The sequence below is a fragment of the Vanacampus margaritifer genome, chromosome 11 (genome assembly GCF_051991255.1).
Source record: "Vanacampus margaritifer isolate UIUO_Vmar chromosome 11, RoL_Vmar_1.0, whole genome shotgun sequence".
Classification (NCBI taxonomy): domain Eukaryota; kingdom Metazoa; phylum Chordata; class Actinopteri; order Syngnathiformes; family Syngnathidae; genus Vanacampus; species Vanacampus margaritifer.
Genome location: NC_135442.1, coordinates 6808163 through 6826689, shown reverse-complemented (window position 1 = coordinate 6826689; position 18527 = coordinate 6808163). Strand labels below are relative to the sequence as shown.

Here is an 18527-nt window from a genome sequence, read left to right as displayed (position 1 = left end):
AGGGCAGTGACGATTTTCCATTTTTTTCTACTACTACTACTACTACAACTGCTGCTACTTTTTTCTTCTTTGTGCTTTCCAGCCGTTTGGATGCCCAATGTCACTCCCACAGGTCAGTCTTGGTACTACAACATCAAAAGTGATGTGTGGTGTGCTGTTAATCCACTCCAGTGCACCACACACTCTTAAGAGCATTAAACACACATGGTCATGTTTTTCCTCACGTATGGGGTCTTTAAAAAAAAAAACGGGTATGTGTGAAGCCCGCTTAATTTCAGCACAAAATGGAGAGCAGAGCCTTCGCTCTCCCTCCTCCCCATCAGGATCCAATTAATTCAAGTCAAGTGCCTAACAGCTGGTGGCATTTTGACTCCAAGTCTTGCTTACTCTCTAGCGTGAGCATCATTAAAATCAGGTGCTGTAATCATCTGTCGCTGCAGTCGTTGGCAAGGTAACCAAAAACAAATGGGATGGCGGTGGGGAGTTGTGGGGTTAGCGGGCACCCTCATGATGTACATTTAAATTGACATTGGACGCATTAATTTAAGGGAGGGCTGCAGAGACGCGGCGTGATTGGGATTAACGGAAAGGCTTTAGCACGAGTCGCAGGCAATCCGCACGTTCCGATCCGCGCTTTCCGCAGCTCCTCCAAGACGTTTGTCCTCCTCACTGCAGTCGGCGACAAAGACGAGAGCTGCGAGGAAATGTCGGTCCCCGGCAGCCCTCAGAGCGAGGCCATCCAGCACAGCTCCGTCAGCACCTCCAACGGGGTCAGCTCGTCCTCCTCCTCCTCCTCCTCGGCGGCGCCCGCCACGTCCAACCAGAGCACAGACGACAACCAGCCACTGAGCGGCGCCACCCAGTGTCTGCCTTCAGGGAGCTGATCATCCCCATCCAATGCCTCACAAAAACACAGGAAAGGGATTGTCCTCCTGCTTCATTTTGGACCATTGTCTGGAGACAAAAGGAACTGGCATTTTAGATGTATTGTAATGCTGTTAGGACTTAATGAGGGTTCGTCGTTTTAACATTTCATGGCAGGATGAGGGATGGGCATAAACATTGATTCATTTTTGTGCAGGCCAATTCTGTGCATTCTGATGGCCACTAAACGGTTTTATAATTGACTATCGATGCCACATGATGGCATGAGTTCTCCCTGGGAGATAAATATTGATGTAATATTGTTATTATTATAAAATATTGTACTAGTTAATTATTATTTTTAAATTAATTGCTTTATTTTTTCTTTAATTACATTTGTCATTTATTTAATTCAATATGAATCAATTGTACCTTTGAAGAAGTGTTTATTTGACTAATTTGTTATATAATGTTTAGTTACACAAGTAATATAACTAAATAAGTATTTAATGAGATATACAAGTACAAAATAAACATATACCATTACCCAATTTTAAGGGAAGAAATGGCTAAATAAATGCAACAAATATTAGAGAATTACCCTGCCTTCATGTGCTATGGGAAAGATGGACCTTACCACTCGGAAACTCCTAATTACGACCGAGTTCTGTTCATGTGATTTTGTTGTTGTAGCAAAATTGTGTATGCTACGTAATTGTGTAGATTCTAAAACAACCTGCTGTGCTAGGGGACGTTAACGCCCTTATAAGTGTTCATATTTCTTGCCATTCACAAATCCTTTGGCGTCCGCCATGTTGGAACTTGAATAGTTCTCTCAACTCGGGTATCAAAAATAAATTCCCAGTTGTCCAGTAGAAAATACGACATGAGGGGGCGTTCACGTGCAATTTTCTACTTGACGTGGTATTTACCATAATTTCGATAATACATGAAGGCAGCATTATTCTCTGCTCGGTGGGCCCGTTTGCAGATGGATGCCACGGACTTCCGCGCTGATGTGTGAAACCCGGAAGTCGGAAGTCCCGCCTCCGTGGCAATGCAATGATATAAAGTTCCACCATTTTGTTGAGTAACGTGGAAAACGGAATAGAAAACGTAGTCCAATGTCAATCAATTTGATTGAATACCAAAGCGTGTTGGCACATTTATTTATTATATTTATTTTATAGAATTTTTTTTTTTGTTTTGATGATGATGATTATTTGCTTTCTGTATTTTGCACATTTAGAGAAACAACAGGTTTACATTTTTTTTTTTCAAGCAGTGGCAGCTTCGGTCACACACACAATTGTAAATGGTCGAATCCGATGTTCCCATTGGACTACTTTTGAATTCTGTGCTGGCGGGATCCGCTGTAGTCGCTTTGTGCCGTTTGAATGTTCACGCGTCGCCTCAAATGAACGGACGACGCCTGTTTCGAAACAACATTCCGCCTGTAGTTTGATTGCTCTCTGTGATTGTAGGCCTGCGTTGTCATGGTGATGGCCTCCTCGTTCGTTGAACGACGTTCAACGCCATTTATGTTTTAGTAGAAATGGTTAGCTGACATGCACTTTGGGCTTGCTTTTGATCTCGCAACGAGTGTAAATAGCTTCATGCGGCATACGTGACATGTTGCTCTTCCTTTTTAATGAAGTCATGTGGACAACATCACTGATAGCCTACATTTGCATATTTTAGGCGTTGTACATCATAGTTCTTCTATAGCTGAGCTGTTTTGAACAGTTAAAATTGCTTTTAGGAATTTTTAATAAGATAAGCAGAAATAAAATAAGTCCCACCGTTATTATTTCTCTACGGGCTTACTACTGTGTAGTCATCCAAGATGATTATTTTATTTATTTATTTATTTATTTATTTGTACGTTTTGTGCTCTCTGCATGACATAATGATTCTCTGCGAGAATTCAATGTTTGAGTCAGATAAACTACAAGCATTGTTGATCTGCTAAACCAGGGTGTGATCGTGTGTTCAATGTGTACTTGTGACTTGTGAACGTTCTCTATGAAATTACAATTGATAACTTGTTGTAATAAAACTTTTAATAGCGCTTTGCATTGTCCCCGATGCTTATTAATTGTTCATCAATAGTAATATAACTGCTGTTTTTATTATTAATTCTTTGGATCATCGCTAGATATGAACTGTTATAACAATAACGCTACTTTGTATTTTCCCCCCCAAACACCACAAGTTCGTTTTAAATGTCTAAGGTACTTTCAAGTCATGAAATATTTTCTTGCGGTGTATACTGCCACCAAGTGGTACCATAAAGTCGATCATTTAAACATTTGCCATGATGGGTAAGAAACCCCCCCAAAAATGATGAAGGAAATGTATTTTATATAAATACGAGAGCCAGGTAAGGTCAAGGGTCACCTTGCTAGTACTATACTCCTCCTTGGACTCTCATTTGCCTTTCAAAATTGGTGTCATTCTTTGGGGCAATATTTAACAAAAGCTAAACATTCTTGCAGGTTTTTGTTTCATGTTTTTGACATAGAAGTGAGTCTTAAAAAATCAGAATATCATAGAAAATATTTTATTAATATAGTTTATATATATATATATATAAATATTTTTTTAAGATGTGATTTGTTTATTGTGTATATTTTCATTAACTACACCGGAAAGTACTTTATAGAAGGTACATTTATATCAAAATTTTATATTAAAAAATATTTTCATTGTGACTTGGTAATATGCACTATTTAAAAAAAAATTAATTGCTGAAAAAATACATTTTCGATAATACTTGGATATGTTGAAATACAAGTATATTGTCTTTTTTTCTCTTTTTTTCTTTTAAAGTGATTGCATTTGTGACATTCCCAACAGATCATTAACAGAAAAAAAAAGTTGTTATTAATTGAGCTGCTGCAATGTGGTTGTATGTTACAGTAGTATTTGTGGGAGAGGGTGGGGTGCACTAGCTCCAAATTTCCAACAGGTGGCGCTGCATTCAAACATATGGGAGTGGTATGACTTAAGTCTTAATGTTCCTGGCAACATGGTTGGAATGATGGGGGCTGTGGATTGAACGTTTTTTAAATAGCTGCCGATGACCTTTAACAACACAAATAGCTTGAGTGCAATTAAATGTAAATACACTGAGTGGGAACTTCAGTGCTGTTGAATGACATGCACTTAATAAGTCCCCCTGCTCCCCCCAAATATACTTTAAATAAAATACTCTGTCTATTTTAACATCTCTCAGTATGTTTTGAGTACGGTTCTTCAACACAGCAAAATTGGGTTATTCATTTACTCATTTGACCGAATTCTGCCTAGCAACAAGACAGTTCTTTGACAGTGCATAAGTAGGCCATGCTTGATTAGCTGCTGATCACACAAGGGAGAGTTGTTAACATTATTATGTAGGTCAAGGCATTCGCAAATAACATGTTTGCTTTGGGTGCCGGGGGCTTTATATATATATATATATATATATATATATACACAAAGCCACGAGCAAACGCTGCCACTGTGCTGCAACATGCGTCTACAAGGGGACGATGAATACAAAGCATCACAGTGTGACTTGAGGACAATTTCTTTATTTTTATATATATCATCATATTTTCAACAGAAAAAAAAATGTCTTCAATTTTGGAACGAGGCTGTAACATAACATAGTGTTAAATTGGCAGACAAGTTGTTGACATCATCTACGCACTTTCTATTCATGATAAAGAGCTTCATTTGTACATAAAAATGACCAGATGATGAACTGACAGGCAGATTGATTCCATAACGTGGCAAGTGTTTGACCCTTAGCGGTGTGCCCGTGTGGAGCAGCACTTTTAATTAAGCGAGGATTAAGGCCAAACGGCCTCATTGACAGGCAAATGTGTCATAAATACAAACGCAGCGACACCCCGGTTGTTTTACTTCAGGGGGGGCATCAGGGGTAAATTTTAAAAAAACGCACAAGCTGCTGAATAAAAGATGCCGCGGGCTAACAATGAAGAGCTGCCGAGTGCCATTTTTTTTTTTTTTTTTTTCAAGAACGCGCTTTAACCCCTCAAATCCGGGGAGACGGAGATGAAACAGCTTGATTTACATTTAATTCAGATTATGTAAATACGCTGCTTGTGTCCCAAACCAAACAGGAACAAGCTGCCTGCAGCAAGCCACTCAAGATGGCCGCTATTGTGATGCAAATGTCGCGCAAGAGAAGATTTCGTTCACACATTATGTGCCCCGTTCATTTATTCAATCGTGAAGCACAGATGAGAGATGATAAAAAACATATTACTAGGAGAGCCTGGCTTTCTACGTTCAACTTTTTTTATGCTCTATTTGGGACTAGGGTTGTCCGTTACATCAACATACCTTTTTTTTTTGTGACCTATAAACACGCAATGCAGTACAAAATTCTTATTTTGTACTTTTTGTTGTCTTAAAAATTAGGACTGGGTATCGATTCTAATTACCTCAATCGATTCGATTTTGATTCACGAGAGTTAATTTCGATTCCATTTACTTCAGATCAATCCAATATTGATTAATTAATTATGGAACACCAATTCTTCTTAAATTTCAAGGACATGATAAAAACTCCAGAAACATTAAATTCCAAATTAAACTTTGTGGAGGCAATAACTGGTTGATGAAAATGATTTAGTTTATTCATGAAATTAACGTGTTATAATCACTTCAGCAAGGATGAGATAAAAAATAATTTTAGAACTCTAATTAATTAATTGTAAATATAAATTAAAATTATTCTGAATGATCTTAACTCTTTGACTGCCAGACGTTTTCAGAAAAGGGATGCCGTGGGTGCCAGCCGATTTAAGCATTTTGACTGATCTTTCAAGGTCCACAGAAAATTATGTGTTTGGACTATGGAAACACACATACTACCAAATGAAAGATTGGACTCTCATCTTTCATCAGAAAAAAAAAGTTTGTTTCTACCTTATTCCGTTTTTCAGTAATCAACAATAGAAAATGGTTAGTTTCACCTCTGTTTTGAAACAAACGTCTTTTAACGTCTTTGGCACTCCCCCATAGGATTTTACTAAACGTTATTTAACGTTTTTGGCAGTCAAAGAGCTAAAGTGCAATAAATCAGTTCTTTCACAAATATAAGCAAATATTGTTATTAAAATTTATGTGAACAGTACATTTCAAGAAAACAGTAAGATTTGTTTTTTCAAGGCGTTAAATTCTATATTCTTATGAATTTATGGGAAAAAACAGATATTAAAATAATCGATCCATGGTTTTATGAATTGAAAAGGAAAATCGATTCGATATCGATTATTCGATTTTTTTTTAAAACCCAACCCTGATATAAATGCAGAATACAGTACAACTGTATTACCTTTGATAGGACAGTTGCACACCTGCTAACATGACTACCACATATCTCTATTAATTGCTTTTGATGGGAAAGTTGCCCCAGCCAACATGGCCGCCACATTGATGCACAAAAGTCTATTAGTTCTGGGTTTGTTAAATCCAGGTTTCACTGTACTCACAGGCGTATATTCTAAAAAAAAATGGTTATAATTATTGCGGCTTAATGACTTGATGTGACCGTCTTCTTTGTGTTGTTACTATAATTGTATATATATTCTGCCCCCTGGTGGTCAAGGGGTGCAATGTTTTCCTAAAGCATAATCCAGTAAATGTCTTTTTGTTGTTGTTTTTCTTGAAAATTCACCAAATTTTGCAAGCCCATGTGCCACCCCAGACATGGGGGTACTTCTTTGGAGAGGCACAGCCCCGGCGGGCACACGCACGCGCTCCACTCCGCCAATCCCTCCCCTGAGCTTTGGCCTTTCAAAGAGGCTCCAGGAGGTCTCCTCCATTAGCGGCTCGCATTAGTATTCATGCCAGGCTGGTCTGGTCTAGTCGCGCTAGTGCTGCGTCTGCACATTGTCTTCCTGCAATGCAATTTCGCCCCACGCTTGACAATACTGTGCATGTATCCATTCTTAGCCTACATATCCTGTGTGAGTTTGGACCACTAGAGCCCACAGTTTGCCTCGGGACCGAATTTGAATGTTCTTCCCATGCAAATCCCCCAAAAAAAGTAGGTTCATTGAGAACGCCACACTAAACTTTTGACACGTTCGCTCACAGTACCGTATTGTTAAACAAGAGCCGCGAGGAACCCCGGGCTGGTTTTGTCCCTTGAGTTACGACTTGCAATGATGACCATATTCCTATTAAGCATTTTAATTAAAACTCCTTTCATCCTGCAGCTTCTTCCTCGGGTTTCATATTCCGCATATAAAACGTTACGACGCTCTTTCAGAAGTTGTAAAACATTCCCTGCGCGCTCACTGACATTGACCGCATTACAATGTCAAACGTGGGCACACCTCCCCCCCCTTACCCCCCCACTCCCGTGCATTGACCATTGATTGCGTCAGTATCTTGTAAGCACAGTTGTGTTGATTGATTGGCTCCGCGGCCATCTTGATCTCCCTCATTAGCTCCTTCATTACGCCGTTCATCATATCGCAGGCTGGCTTTTATTGAGCCACTCGTCCTCGTAACTGTGACGTTCGCACATAAAGCATTTTCAGGCAGCTGCTTTTTGAGTTTTGCGCGTGCTTGTTTGGACTTCTATTACCTCGGCAGGCTTCGGTGGTAGCAATTTGTCACATCTTGAAATGTTTATGGTTGTTGATGTAGTTTGTGTTTAGCAACATTGTTGTATTGTTAATTGAAGACGTCTGACAGTTTCAAGCAAAGCTGATTTGTGTCATGTCGTTGAAGGTACGATTTTTTTTTTACATTTTAAAACAGTTTATTTCCATCCATCCATCCATCCATTTTCTTGGCCGCTTTTCCTCACAAGGGTCGCGGGGGTGCTGGAGCCTATCCCAGCTGGCTTCGGGCAGTAGGCGGGGTACAGTTTATTTCAGTAGTTCAATTCTAAAAGTGAAACTCAAATATTGTAGGTATGTTAATTAAATGCAAATATTTTTCAGAATGCTCTTTAAAAATATATATATATCCGGGATGTTCAATACCACTTTTTTTAGACCGATACCATTACGAGTACTCAACTCCTGAGTAGCCACAATACCGATACCAAGTACCGACACCACTAGTACTTTTGATGTAGAAAATATTTTTTTTATAAAGAGGGGCGATTTGTTGACAATTCTGTTTCACCAAGAACAATTGCGGGGCTTGCAAACTCCACAAGCACGATGGCAGCTCGAATGAAAATATAAGTTATAGCGACACACTCGTGAAACACACGTCTAGTAGTGTAATAAATACCGCCAACAATTGTATTTCTCTTAACCGTCTGTGCAAGGACTACCCACAAATTACATATACTAGGTGACATATGTGCCACAAATCACCTTATCCAGTATTTTTATTTTTTTATTATTATTATTCTGATTGCTGTAGTAATTGGCAGTGGTAGAACATATATAATATCTGTCATTATGGGGTGAGACATTTGTGTGACATAAATAGTCACAAAAATGACTAAAAACACCTTTTATAGCCTGGTCTTAATTTGGATTCCTTGTATAAAAAAACAAAAATATTATGATAGAAATAATAATAATAATAATAATATTTTTTAAAAATAGGTAAAATAGTCAAAAAAAATAATAATGAAATAAAAAATAGTTACTCTGCCTGGTAATGAGTTATTTATATTATGAAGTAATTCAATTACTAACTCAGTTACTTTTTTGAGCAAGTTATAAGTAACTATAACTAATTACTTTATAAAGTAATATTCCCAACACTGTTACTGAAATACATTTTCCATGGTACTCAAATTTGTCGAGCGGCACAAGTGGTTTTTGAATTGTGCCGGTATCCCTAATGTTGTGGCCAGTAAGCGCATACACTCACCAAATAAATTGCCGGTTTCATTTCCATGTCCGACACCCTTCACCGGACTATACTCACCATAAATCAGCTGACTGGGTTCAAATAAATGTTCATGTTGGTGTTTAACAACATGTTGGAGGATCCACACAGTTTGCCGCAATTAGTTCAGTCAGCTTGAGCGCCAGCACGGCCCCGTGCTCGTTTCCTCATGCAAGCCCAGTTAATTTAACGGGATTACACTCCCCGCTAAACTGGGATTTTCCTATAAAATGTCCCAGTGAAGCGACTGAGGGACGTCGATTATGAGGTTGACCCAGAGACAAAACAGTCGGGGGGGGGGGGGAGGGGTCGGGGGGGTGGGATGCCAGGTTACCGCTTTTAAGAGGTGGCGCTACGCTAGCCGGGCCCATAAAATCTGTGACTGGTGACAAGAGCACAGAGAGTCGACTCTCTCCACTTGTTCACCAGATGGTGATAAACCTGGAAAAGACGCTGCAAAGAGGGGAGAGCGCGCGTAACGTGACGGGCACCCCGTGTTTGCTTTGTCAATAACGCCGGCTGTTTAGGGCCGTGAATGTCAAAAATGGAACCCAAAATACTTGTTGCTTCTTAAGATCACCACCAAGTCGGAAAACAGAGAAAGGCAAAGAAAGACTCAATGCAGCTCTGCTTACCTTTTGGATTTGACAGCCATGTTGCAACTAACGGCACGTGAATGTTTGACTTGAAAGTGGCGTTGGATCTTGTCTGACTGTCTTTTAACATTGCTGTATAAAAAACAGCAAAAGAAGAAAACAGGAACAAAAAATCCCCGCCACAGTGAATAAGAAAAAGTATTTTTGATTAACATACAATAATTACATTGAGCAGTCGGTGCCTTTCGATAATTGTTTTTTAATCATTTTTCAGCCTTGGGTATCAGATTTACATTCGAGGGATTTGATCATTTACATAATGTCATTTCATGGAGATTTCCTTCCTTCCCATGCAGCATCAATGTCTTGATCGGTTTCACAAACCTCACATATACATAAAAAATTATTTGGTTCTGCTGTGTAATGTAGAGAAGGTATAGCACGTTGCCGCTGTGTTCTGGTGGCAGATCAGAACAAGAATAGCAGTTACTTTGTTGAGTGGATCTTCTATTAGCCGTCGCCTTTATCGGCAACGGCGCGGCCATCCGGGGGCTGCTCAAGCGTGTCTTTGAGCTGTTTATAGTCATGATTCCGCCGTAAGGACTCCTTGCACCGGCACACGGCAGAAAGTAAGGATGAGATAGTTCACTGAAGCCGAAAATAACATAAACAAGTCGGTATCAGTAACAGGATATCACAAGTTGAATTTGGTGAAGATGCTCAACAGAATACCTGAAGATTACATTTAAAAAAAAAAAAATAAATCTGTGAACTTGTACTTCCTTGATGTGATTGTAAATCTTTAAGATGCTAAACATGCTAATACAAGAGCACATTGTAAACTGCAGACCACCGCTATGCGCTAACTATTAGGCTTAACCCGCCTAGCTTGACGGCTAATCTAAAACAGTATGTAAGAGAAAGAACAGAAAACGCATCATGGCAGCTGATGAATTTTAAATTTTGTAAGGACGCAGGGGTAGTTCAAATGGCTACACGTGAAAAATAAAAACAACATATATCAGTAAAGCCTCCGCTGGCTGGCCTGTATCGCACCGTGTCATCACGGGGCTTTCCGCGCCACAACAGGAGACGCGAGGTAACAGCTAGCTCGCAAGCTAACAGTATCGTTTTGTAGCTTGGGAATTTAAATAACAATAGGCTACTAAACTGTTGGGGAGATGTATTTTTGGGGTGTACACATAGCTAGCTAGCTAGCTAGTTAGCTAGCTAACTGCGTTGTTTTGTTTTTGGCCTAGTAATGATAACGAATTGGCAACTAACTAGCCACTGATGCAAATGAGTTTGTTTAGCTGCTGGTTGAGAAGTACCTGTGGCTAAAGCTAAACTCAGTTTTGACTTTCTGGAAATGAATTTGCCGTTAGAAAGATCCTACACTTTGGATTGCCGTCTTTGGTCGGTTCTCTGGAAGTTGTTGGTAGATAAGTATTGATCTGTGCTGACATTTGGTGGTCTGTTCCCCTTTTTTATTACTTGTCTCTGAAAACAAAAATCTTATTAGCTTCCTGTAGTGGGTCACATGTTAAGATGGCAACTCCAGCATTCCCCGGACAAGAAAGCAATATTATGGGATTAGGGAGACTTTATCTATATTCATTTAAAGCTAGTCATAAACCTGCCCTGACAGATGCTGCCTGTTTCTTGTTTATTGTGCACTCTCGAGCCACTCCATTCGGTCCCACAGCAAATAATCTTCTCTTTGCGAGTTGAATGATGCCACGCAGCCACCATTTTTTGCGCTTCTTTGTTAAAGGTGGCAGAAACTGTCCGATCTGCCAGATAGCTCCCATTTTTATCCGGGGATGTTAGATAACAGACCATTATAAGTTTGAGTTGTATATTTGTTTCAGGCAAACCATTAGAGGAAGTACAAGCGCGTTAAAGTGGACAATGAGCCCGAGGCGAGCAAAGCCTCGCTTCGACAATAAAGCAAAGCTTGTCTTTGCGGCGGACATTACGTAGCGCGACGTCATGCTCGGGAATAAAGTGGCACAATTGAGCGCGCTCGGGCCATGTTGGATTTTCCCTGACAAAGGATTCTCTTGCGATTGTGTGACTGCGAGGAAGTCACACAATGAAGGGAGCTGAAAAAAAAATGAGGTTGGATCGTAGCGGGACAGCGGATGGCACGAGAGTTCAACCTCAGCGCTTGGAAACGAGGCAACGGGCGGATGACAAAAGGTTCAGTCATAGGTTGGATGTTAACAAATACGGCACTGGATGATAGAATAGTCAAAGCACCGGAAACTATTCGTGCTGATAGTTTCTTCATGGATTAGCCATCTGCGATGCGTTTGTGACTCTCAGGACAGTTACATACTCCAGAAATGAAGATGTAAAGACGACATTGAAAGCCAAACATGACCTCGGGCGTTAATTCCTCCAAGAACAACCTTCTGGTGACGCCATTTTGTCCTTGACTTCACCTCTGAAATGTCGGTTAGCTCATTCACTGCCAGCCCATTTCAAATGGATTTTCGAGCAATGATGATGACATGTCAAATTGATAAAATTACCGAATGAACAATACTGAGCTCTCCAGAAAAAATAAATTTAAAATTTAAAATAATTTTTTTTTTAAATTTTTAAATTTTTAAATTTTTAAATTTTTAAATTTTTAAATTTTTAAATTTTTAAATTTTTTATTTTTTTAATTTTTTTATTTTATTTTATTTATTTATTTTAATTTATAAAATTAAAAAATTTAAAAAAAATTAAATTTTAAAATTTTTAAATTTTTAAATTTAAAAAAAAATATTTTCGAAGAAATCTAATAAGACAACCAGCAGCGTATAAAAGAATTCCAAAAGCTCCAAAACATGCTCGCGAGAACCCGGAACTCAAAGCAGATGTTGTCTTCTCTGCAGCTAGTCAAACATTTGAGGACAATACAATCAGCGCTCCACAGGTTTGCGTCCTTTGCAGCCAAGTCAGACAGTGAGCAGATTACAGATCGCAAAATGGAGCTCAGCTGCCAAATGTGCCGCGACCAGCTGGCTCACTGCACTTTTATGGACAGCTAACACGCAATATGGATCACTCAACCTCATGTTTCTCATACAGTCACATGACTTTTCTGTCCAAAATTCAAGGCTTTTTCACCCTATCTCTCTAAGTAAGCTAACGAATCCAAAATAGAACATGCTAGTGCTGACGTTTTGCTATCAATCGAACGATGCTGCCTTTTATGAGCGCTGCGCATTTTTTGTAGATTTCTAGATTCGTTCAAGAAAGCTCTGCCCAATGACCATTGAGACAATAAAGGACAGTGAGTAATTGATTTCATACGGTTAATAACAAGAGCAGTTCTACGGAAGCGTGGGAATGCCAATGTGGAGTAAACAGTTTTGACTGGGCTGCGTCGTTTGCACGTAGCCTAAAGTCGTTTCAATGTATTCCAAAGTCGTCTGAATGTATTGATCAAGTCATTTGAACATATGAGGCTAAATTCTAAAAACAAACTTTTTGTAACATTTTTAAAATTTAGCCTACGTTTTACCAATACGTTAGACCGACATGATCAAAACCTTCGAACGGTTTTACCAAGACGTTCAAACGACTTTGTCAAAACATTCGAACGACTTTGTCCATGCTTTCCAACCATTTTACCAACGCGTTCGAGCGACTTTATCAAGACGTTTGAACAACTTTATGAATACGTTCAAACAACTTTTCAGTACGTTGGAATAACTTTGTCAGTCTGACTTTATGAACTTTCGGACGACTTTATCAAAAACATTCTATGAAGGCATTCGAACAGCTTTATTGAGACGTTCAAAAGACTTCATCAATACATTTGAATGGCACTTCAGTATGTTGGGACGACCTTATTAGAGACGTTCGAACTAATTTAGCAATACCTTCACACCGCTTTGCAGTATGTTCAGACAACATAGCTCGGTCAAAACGGTTTACTCCACATTGGCAGTTTCACGCGTTAAAAATTTAGTCTTCATTTGTTATCAGTTCGAAGGGTGCTTCAGAAGGCTCGCTCGTTTTCTTTCCGAGTTGATTCAATAAACCGTGTCATAAGACGGCAGAATAATTGATTTCAATCAGCCATCTAAATTGTTGCGATAGTGAATGTTTGCGTGTCCAATGATGTAATAATGGGGGAAAAAATAGATGACTTGCTGCCACTATCATGTGTTGGGCATCTGATTTTCAAGTTCCATTTTAGGAGATTTTAATGCTTGATGAAGTCTTTGAAGATTTTTTTGTCGTAGGAAAGAATGTGTTCCAAATTTAGCTTTGAATGGTAAATTTGTCGCTTTGAAAAGGGTTTCATTGGTCTTCAATTTAAAGAACTTTGTCGAGAACAATAACATGATGGAGGGAAAAAAAATGTTTTTTTATTATTTTAAATCTGTTTTGATTATTTAATTTTAATTATTCAAATTCTAACCCCTATAGAAGAAGACAAAAACAGCTAAGAGTTGTACGACCAAAATTTCTTGTGGGACGGGAGCGACCTCCTTTGAAAGACGTTTAAATGACTTACTTCGCGAAATCTTACATTCAATCAAACACTCGATTAAATGATTCAGGCAATGCCGAAATGAAATTGCGATTGCGATCCTCGCTCACCTGTTGCCAAAATAGCCAACGCACAAAGAGCCATTCGTCACCGTCTGACTGCTTTTGTTCGGACTCACACCGGCGGAAACGGCTCTTTGTGCAGTCGCACGGAGATAAAGCAATTTAATTATCATTCGCCAGCCTAATATATATATATATATATATATATATATATATATATATATATATATATATATATTCTTTTTATTTTATTTTATTATTATTATTTTTATTTTTTCAAATATATTATATTATTTTATATATTTTTTATATTTTTTCCTGGGTGATTCCCAAGTCGATATCTGTGAGCAGAACTGGACTAGACCGTTTGGAATGGTAATAGTGGGCTTTGTTGAATTTGTGAAGAAAATGAATTAATTTAAAGAGTGAAGTGGACCACAGGACGAACCATCAATTTATCAATTGTATGACAGCACCATTTATATAATTAGTTTTCATACATCCTATAGCCTCCGATCCGCGCTTGCCATCTTCCTTAAACAAACACCGGGCACTAATTCAACCGCCGCAGCATGTTTGTTCAGATAATAGCTTTTGTGTCATCGTATTTGAAATAATCCGCAGTTAAACCGCGGCTCGCGGTTCGATCAACAGCCAATATTTCACTCACCTGCGCGTGTGTCTTAGCGCGTTCTGACCTTGCTTATGAATAGCAAATCATGATAGCAGAGGCACCATACATCAATGTCACGGCGCAGGCTGTTCCAGACGCACGCTGGTAATTTATCTTTCCTGGTGAAATTGAGTTTAATTTGTTGCAGCTTTTTTTTGCAAGCGCAGCAAAAAAAAAAAAAAAAAGAAGAAGAAAAAAAAATGCGCCACAGCCGATGTGGTCTGTCCGAGTCTCATTAAGTAGCTTCTCCGTCTGGGATTTACATCCTGCTCTTCCACATGATAAATGATGAATGATGTGGGATTTGAACTTTTTTTTTTCTTTTTTCATTCTGGAGAGCTCAGTATTGTTCATTCGGTAATTTTACCGATTTGACATGTCATCATCATTGCTCTATTTTATTTATTTTTTAAATTTTTTTTTATAATTTTTTGGGGGTGAACTTTCTATTGGAATCATCTTGTTAGAAGTTGCTTTGAAGTTGCCGAGCTTTTATCGCAGCGAGCCATCTCTCACTCACTCGTGTTTTGTGCTTACATAAAAAAAACGTTGCGTAACGTTGTGATGATCCCTGCAGATCTGCTCCAGGATGAGGTCAGTTTAGCATCACTAAAAAAGTACATTTATTTATATCTGCGAGGTGGGATTTTCCAGATTAGGATTTTTAACAGCTGTAAATAACGAAGAACTTGATTATCTGTATGACGGCCGCATGTCAAAGTCACATCAGAGGAGGAAAAAAAAAAAAAGTGCGACTGCCCTTTTAACGGGTCAGCGTCGGTTCAGCGCTGCATTAGAGGGTTTCCTTATGTAACAACTTTTATACACAGCAGGGGAAAAAAAATGTATCATACGGCTAAATGCGCAATGGCTTCACGTCAGGGACGAACGAGAGAAACAAAAGCAGAGTGGGGGGAAGTTTTAACATCAAAGTGGCATCAGTCATGAGATTGAAAAAATAGTTTCGGAGCGTGATGTGTTCCTTCAGCAAAGCATCACAGGGTGAATTTGCTATTTGTGGGTTTTTTGTTTGTCTTTTTGTGGATTTTTCAAAGCCTTGTGAAATTAATAGACAGCTAAAGTGATGTAAGCAAACTCGCACTCAAAGTCATAGGACATTAGTGTCAGTTGTTATCGAGGTCCGAGTGTTTTATTTGTATTAATAGCGTTATGCTTGTGGCAAGGATGTTCTTCACCTTTTAATTTATACTTTATAGGGTAGGGTTTCGGTATTAGAACTGCTAGCAAGATTTGTAAATAGCCTCACATGCGCAAATTTTCCATTTCCATTGTTGGAAATAATTTGACCTCAGAGATTTCACTGTAACATTTTAAGTCTGGCGTGTTTGCTTAGTGTGTTTTGGACCTTATTTTCCATATTATAATTATTTTGGCGGTCAACATGAGGGATTTGTTTTGTTGCTCATGTTGCTATAAATTGTATTATTAATTTTCATTCTAGTACAGTTGCGGGTTCTAATTTTGCAGTCCTGCTATCTTGCCTTTTTTTTTTCTTTTCTTTTTTTGGTACTGTTAATAACTGTATTTTTGTCTAAATCTCTGGAAAAATTGGGTGCAATGCCACTTTCTACCACTAGATGTCTGCACACTTTTTTAGTTTGAGATTGTATACATTTTACAGAATAAGAATTACACAGGAAATGCTGATTTTGGCGCATTGACGATTGAATGCCGTCTGCAGTAATCCTGCTTTTTACGCCTACAGAAAGCGACGGCTGTAGGTTCACACAGAAGGATCGATACACGGTTACAGTGTTTAATATTTATACAATCATTTTTATTATCCATTACTCTTGCGCTCTCTCAATAAATGCATTAAATTGTGTTTGTATAATTGTAAAATTGTATTTAACTCTTTGACTGCCAAAAACGTTAAATAACGTTTAGTAAAATCCTATGGAGGAGTGCCAAAGACGTTAAAAGACGTTTTTTTCAAAACAGAGGTGAAACTAACCATTTTCTATTGTTGATTACTGAAAAACGGAATAAGGTAGAATCAAAAAAAAAATTCTGATGAAAGATGAGAGTCCAATCTTTCATTTGGTAGTATGTGTGTTTCCATAGTCCAAACACATAATTTTCTGTGGACCTTGAAAGATCAGTCAAAAATGCTTAAATCGGCTTAAACCCTCACGATGGCGGATTTGGGGGGTACTGTAAAGGATTGCCGCACGGCTGGATATGGACGGGCATTTTAGCGATGTGAAAGATACAGTCCATCATACATTCCCCCCCGAGTCTCATTTCTAGCCAATTATGAGAGGCAAGTAAATCAATCAGCGCCAATTAGAGCTGCCTTCAAAGTGAACCACATCCTGGGAGTGGGAGTGGGACACGCCTTCTGCACTTAACAGCAGGCAACACAATCGCACTCGGAAAGCCCTCGAAAGTGGACTTGAGAGGATGAAGTGGCGCATACAAAAGCTTTTGCTGTCTTTTATCCATTTGGAGCTCAAATATCCAACTGAGCGAGGAGGCCCGCTACGTTTCGGCTTCTTTTCATGTTAGGATTCAGCTACTGTTAGACGCCACATGTTGGGATGTCACTCTACAAAAGTACGCTTCTCTTCAAAGCTCCTCTCTGATTTTTTTCATACCTTTCTACACACCTTGACAAGAAAGAATGAACTCCTGCAAAGGGAGGTGGCGCAATAGCGTTCTCCGTCGCGCTCTAGTAAATGTTTAACTCATTCGCTGCCATTGACGGCTATAGACGTCAAAAATTAATTTGAACTTTTTCTATTAGTTTAACATTTTTTCTACTTTTGTTAACAAGAGTATGAAAACCTATATTTTGTTATTGTACATTTAGAACAGATATAAAATGTGTGATTAATTGTGAGTTAACTAGTGAAGTCATGCGACGCCCCAAATTTTTCATAATCTTTAACTCTTTGACTGCCAGATGTTTTCAGAAAAGGGATGCCGTGGGTGCCAGCCGATTTAAGCATTTTTGACTGATCTTTCAAGGTTCCACAGAAAATTATATGTTTGGACTATGGAAACACACATACTGTTTCTACCTTATTCCGTTTTTCACTAATCAACAGTAGAAAATGGTTAGTTTCACCTCTGTTTTGAAAAAAAAACGTCTTTTAACGTCTTTGGCACTCCTCCATAGGATTTTACTAAACGTTATTTAACGTTTTTGGCAGTCAAAGAGTTAAGTTGCGTCGGGCGATTAAAATTTTTAATTCAACACACATTTTATATCTGTATTTCAAAAAAAAAAAGTAGGTTTTCATACTCTTGTTAATATAAGTGGCAAAAAAATGTTAAACTAAGTCAGTTAGTTAAACATTTTTTCCACTTTTGCTAACAAGAGTATGAAAACCTAGATAGAATTATTGTACATTTAGAACAGATATAAAATGTGTTATTAATCGGGAGTTACTATTGAAGTCATGCAATTAATTACAATTAAAAAATGTAATCGCCTGACGAAATTTAAACAAAAAAAAAAAGACAAAAGATTATTAAAAAATTAGGGGCGTCAGGCGATCTGTTCTAAAATGTACAATAAAAAAATCTAGGTTTTCATACTCTTGTTAACGAAAGTGGGAAAAAAAATTAAACTAATAGAAACAGGTCAAATGAATTTTTGACGTCTATAGCCGTCAATGGCAGTGAATGAGTTAAGTGTGAATATTACACCTTCACTGTCTGAAATGGACTCCGTGACACCGGGGCGTACTCACAATTTGACTTGGGAGTGTGAATTTCAGCAGGAGGCTGCAAATCCGTTCCCCCATATTGCTATGGTGATGCTATATTTGATACCTCATTTTCATTTGCAATGTTGTGTTGGTATTGAACAATAAAGCTGGAGAAAACATTTGGACTGCAAAACAGTAGAGGTAACAAATCGCATCATGTCCGAGCAGAGCACAACATGTCGGGTATACATTTTTTAACAGAAAACGGTGTAG

General features: G+C 38.5%; 1 protein-coding gene across 6 annotated transcripts in view; it reads left to right on the top strand.

Moving 5' to 3' along the window:
* The window catches only part of atf2 (activating transcription factor 2), a 34949-nt gene that overhangs the window by 14726 nt on the left and 1696 nt on the right, over positions 1–18527 (top strand). Inside the window, exons 12-13 of one of the 6 annotated variants that reach the window (XM_077579027.1) lie at positions 83–112; positions 676–2940. The exons of 4 other annotated variants lie outside the window; for them this stretch is intronic. In XM_077579027.1, the coding sequence (XP_077435153.1) occupies positions 83–112; positions 676–884 (239 nt within the window). In that variant the 3' untranslated portion in view covers positions 885–2940. Of the gene's footprint in view, positions 1–82; positions 113–675; positions 2941–18527 lie in introns of those variants that run through there. One more of the 6 variants, XM_077579028.1, reaches the window with a different exon arrangement.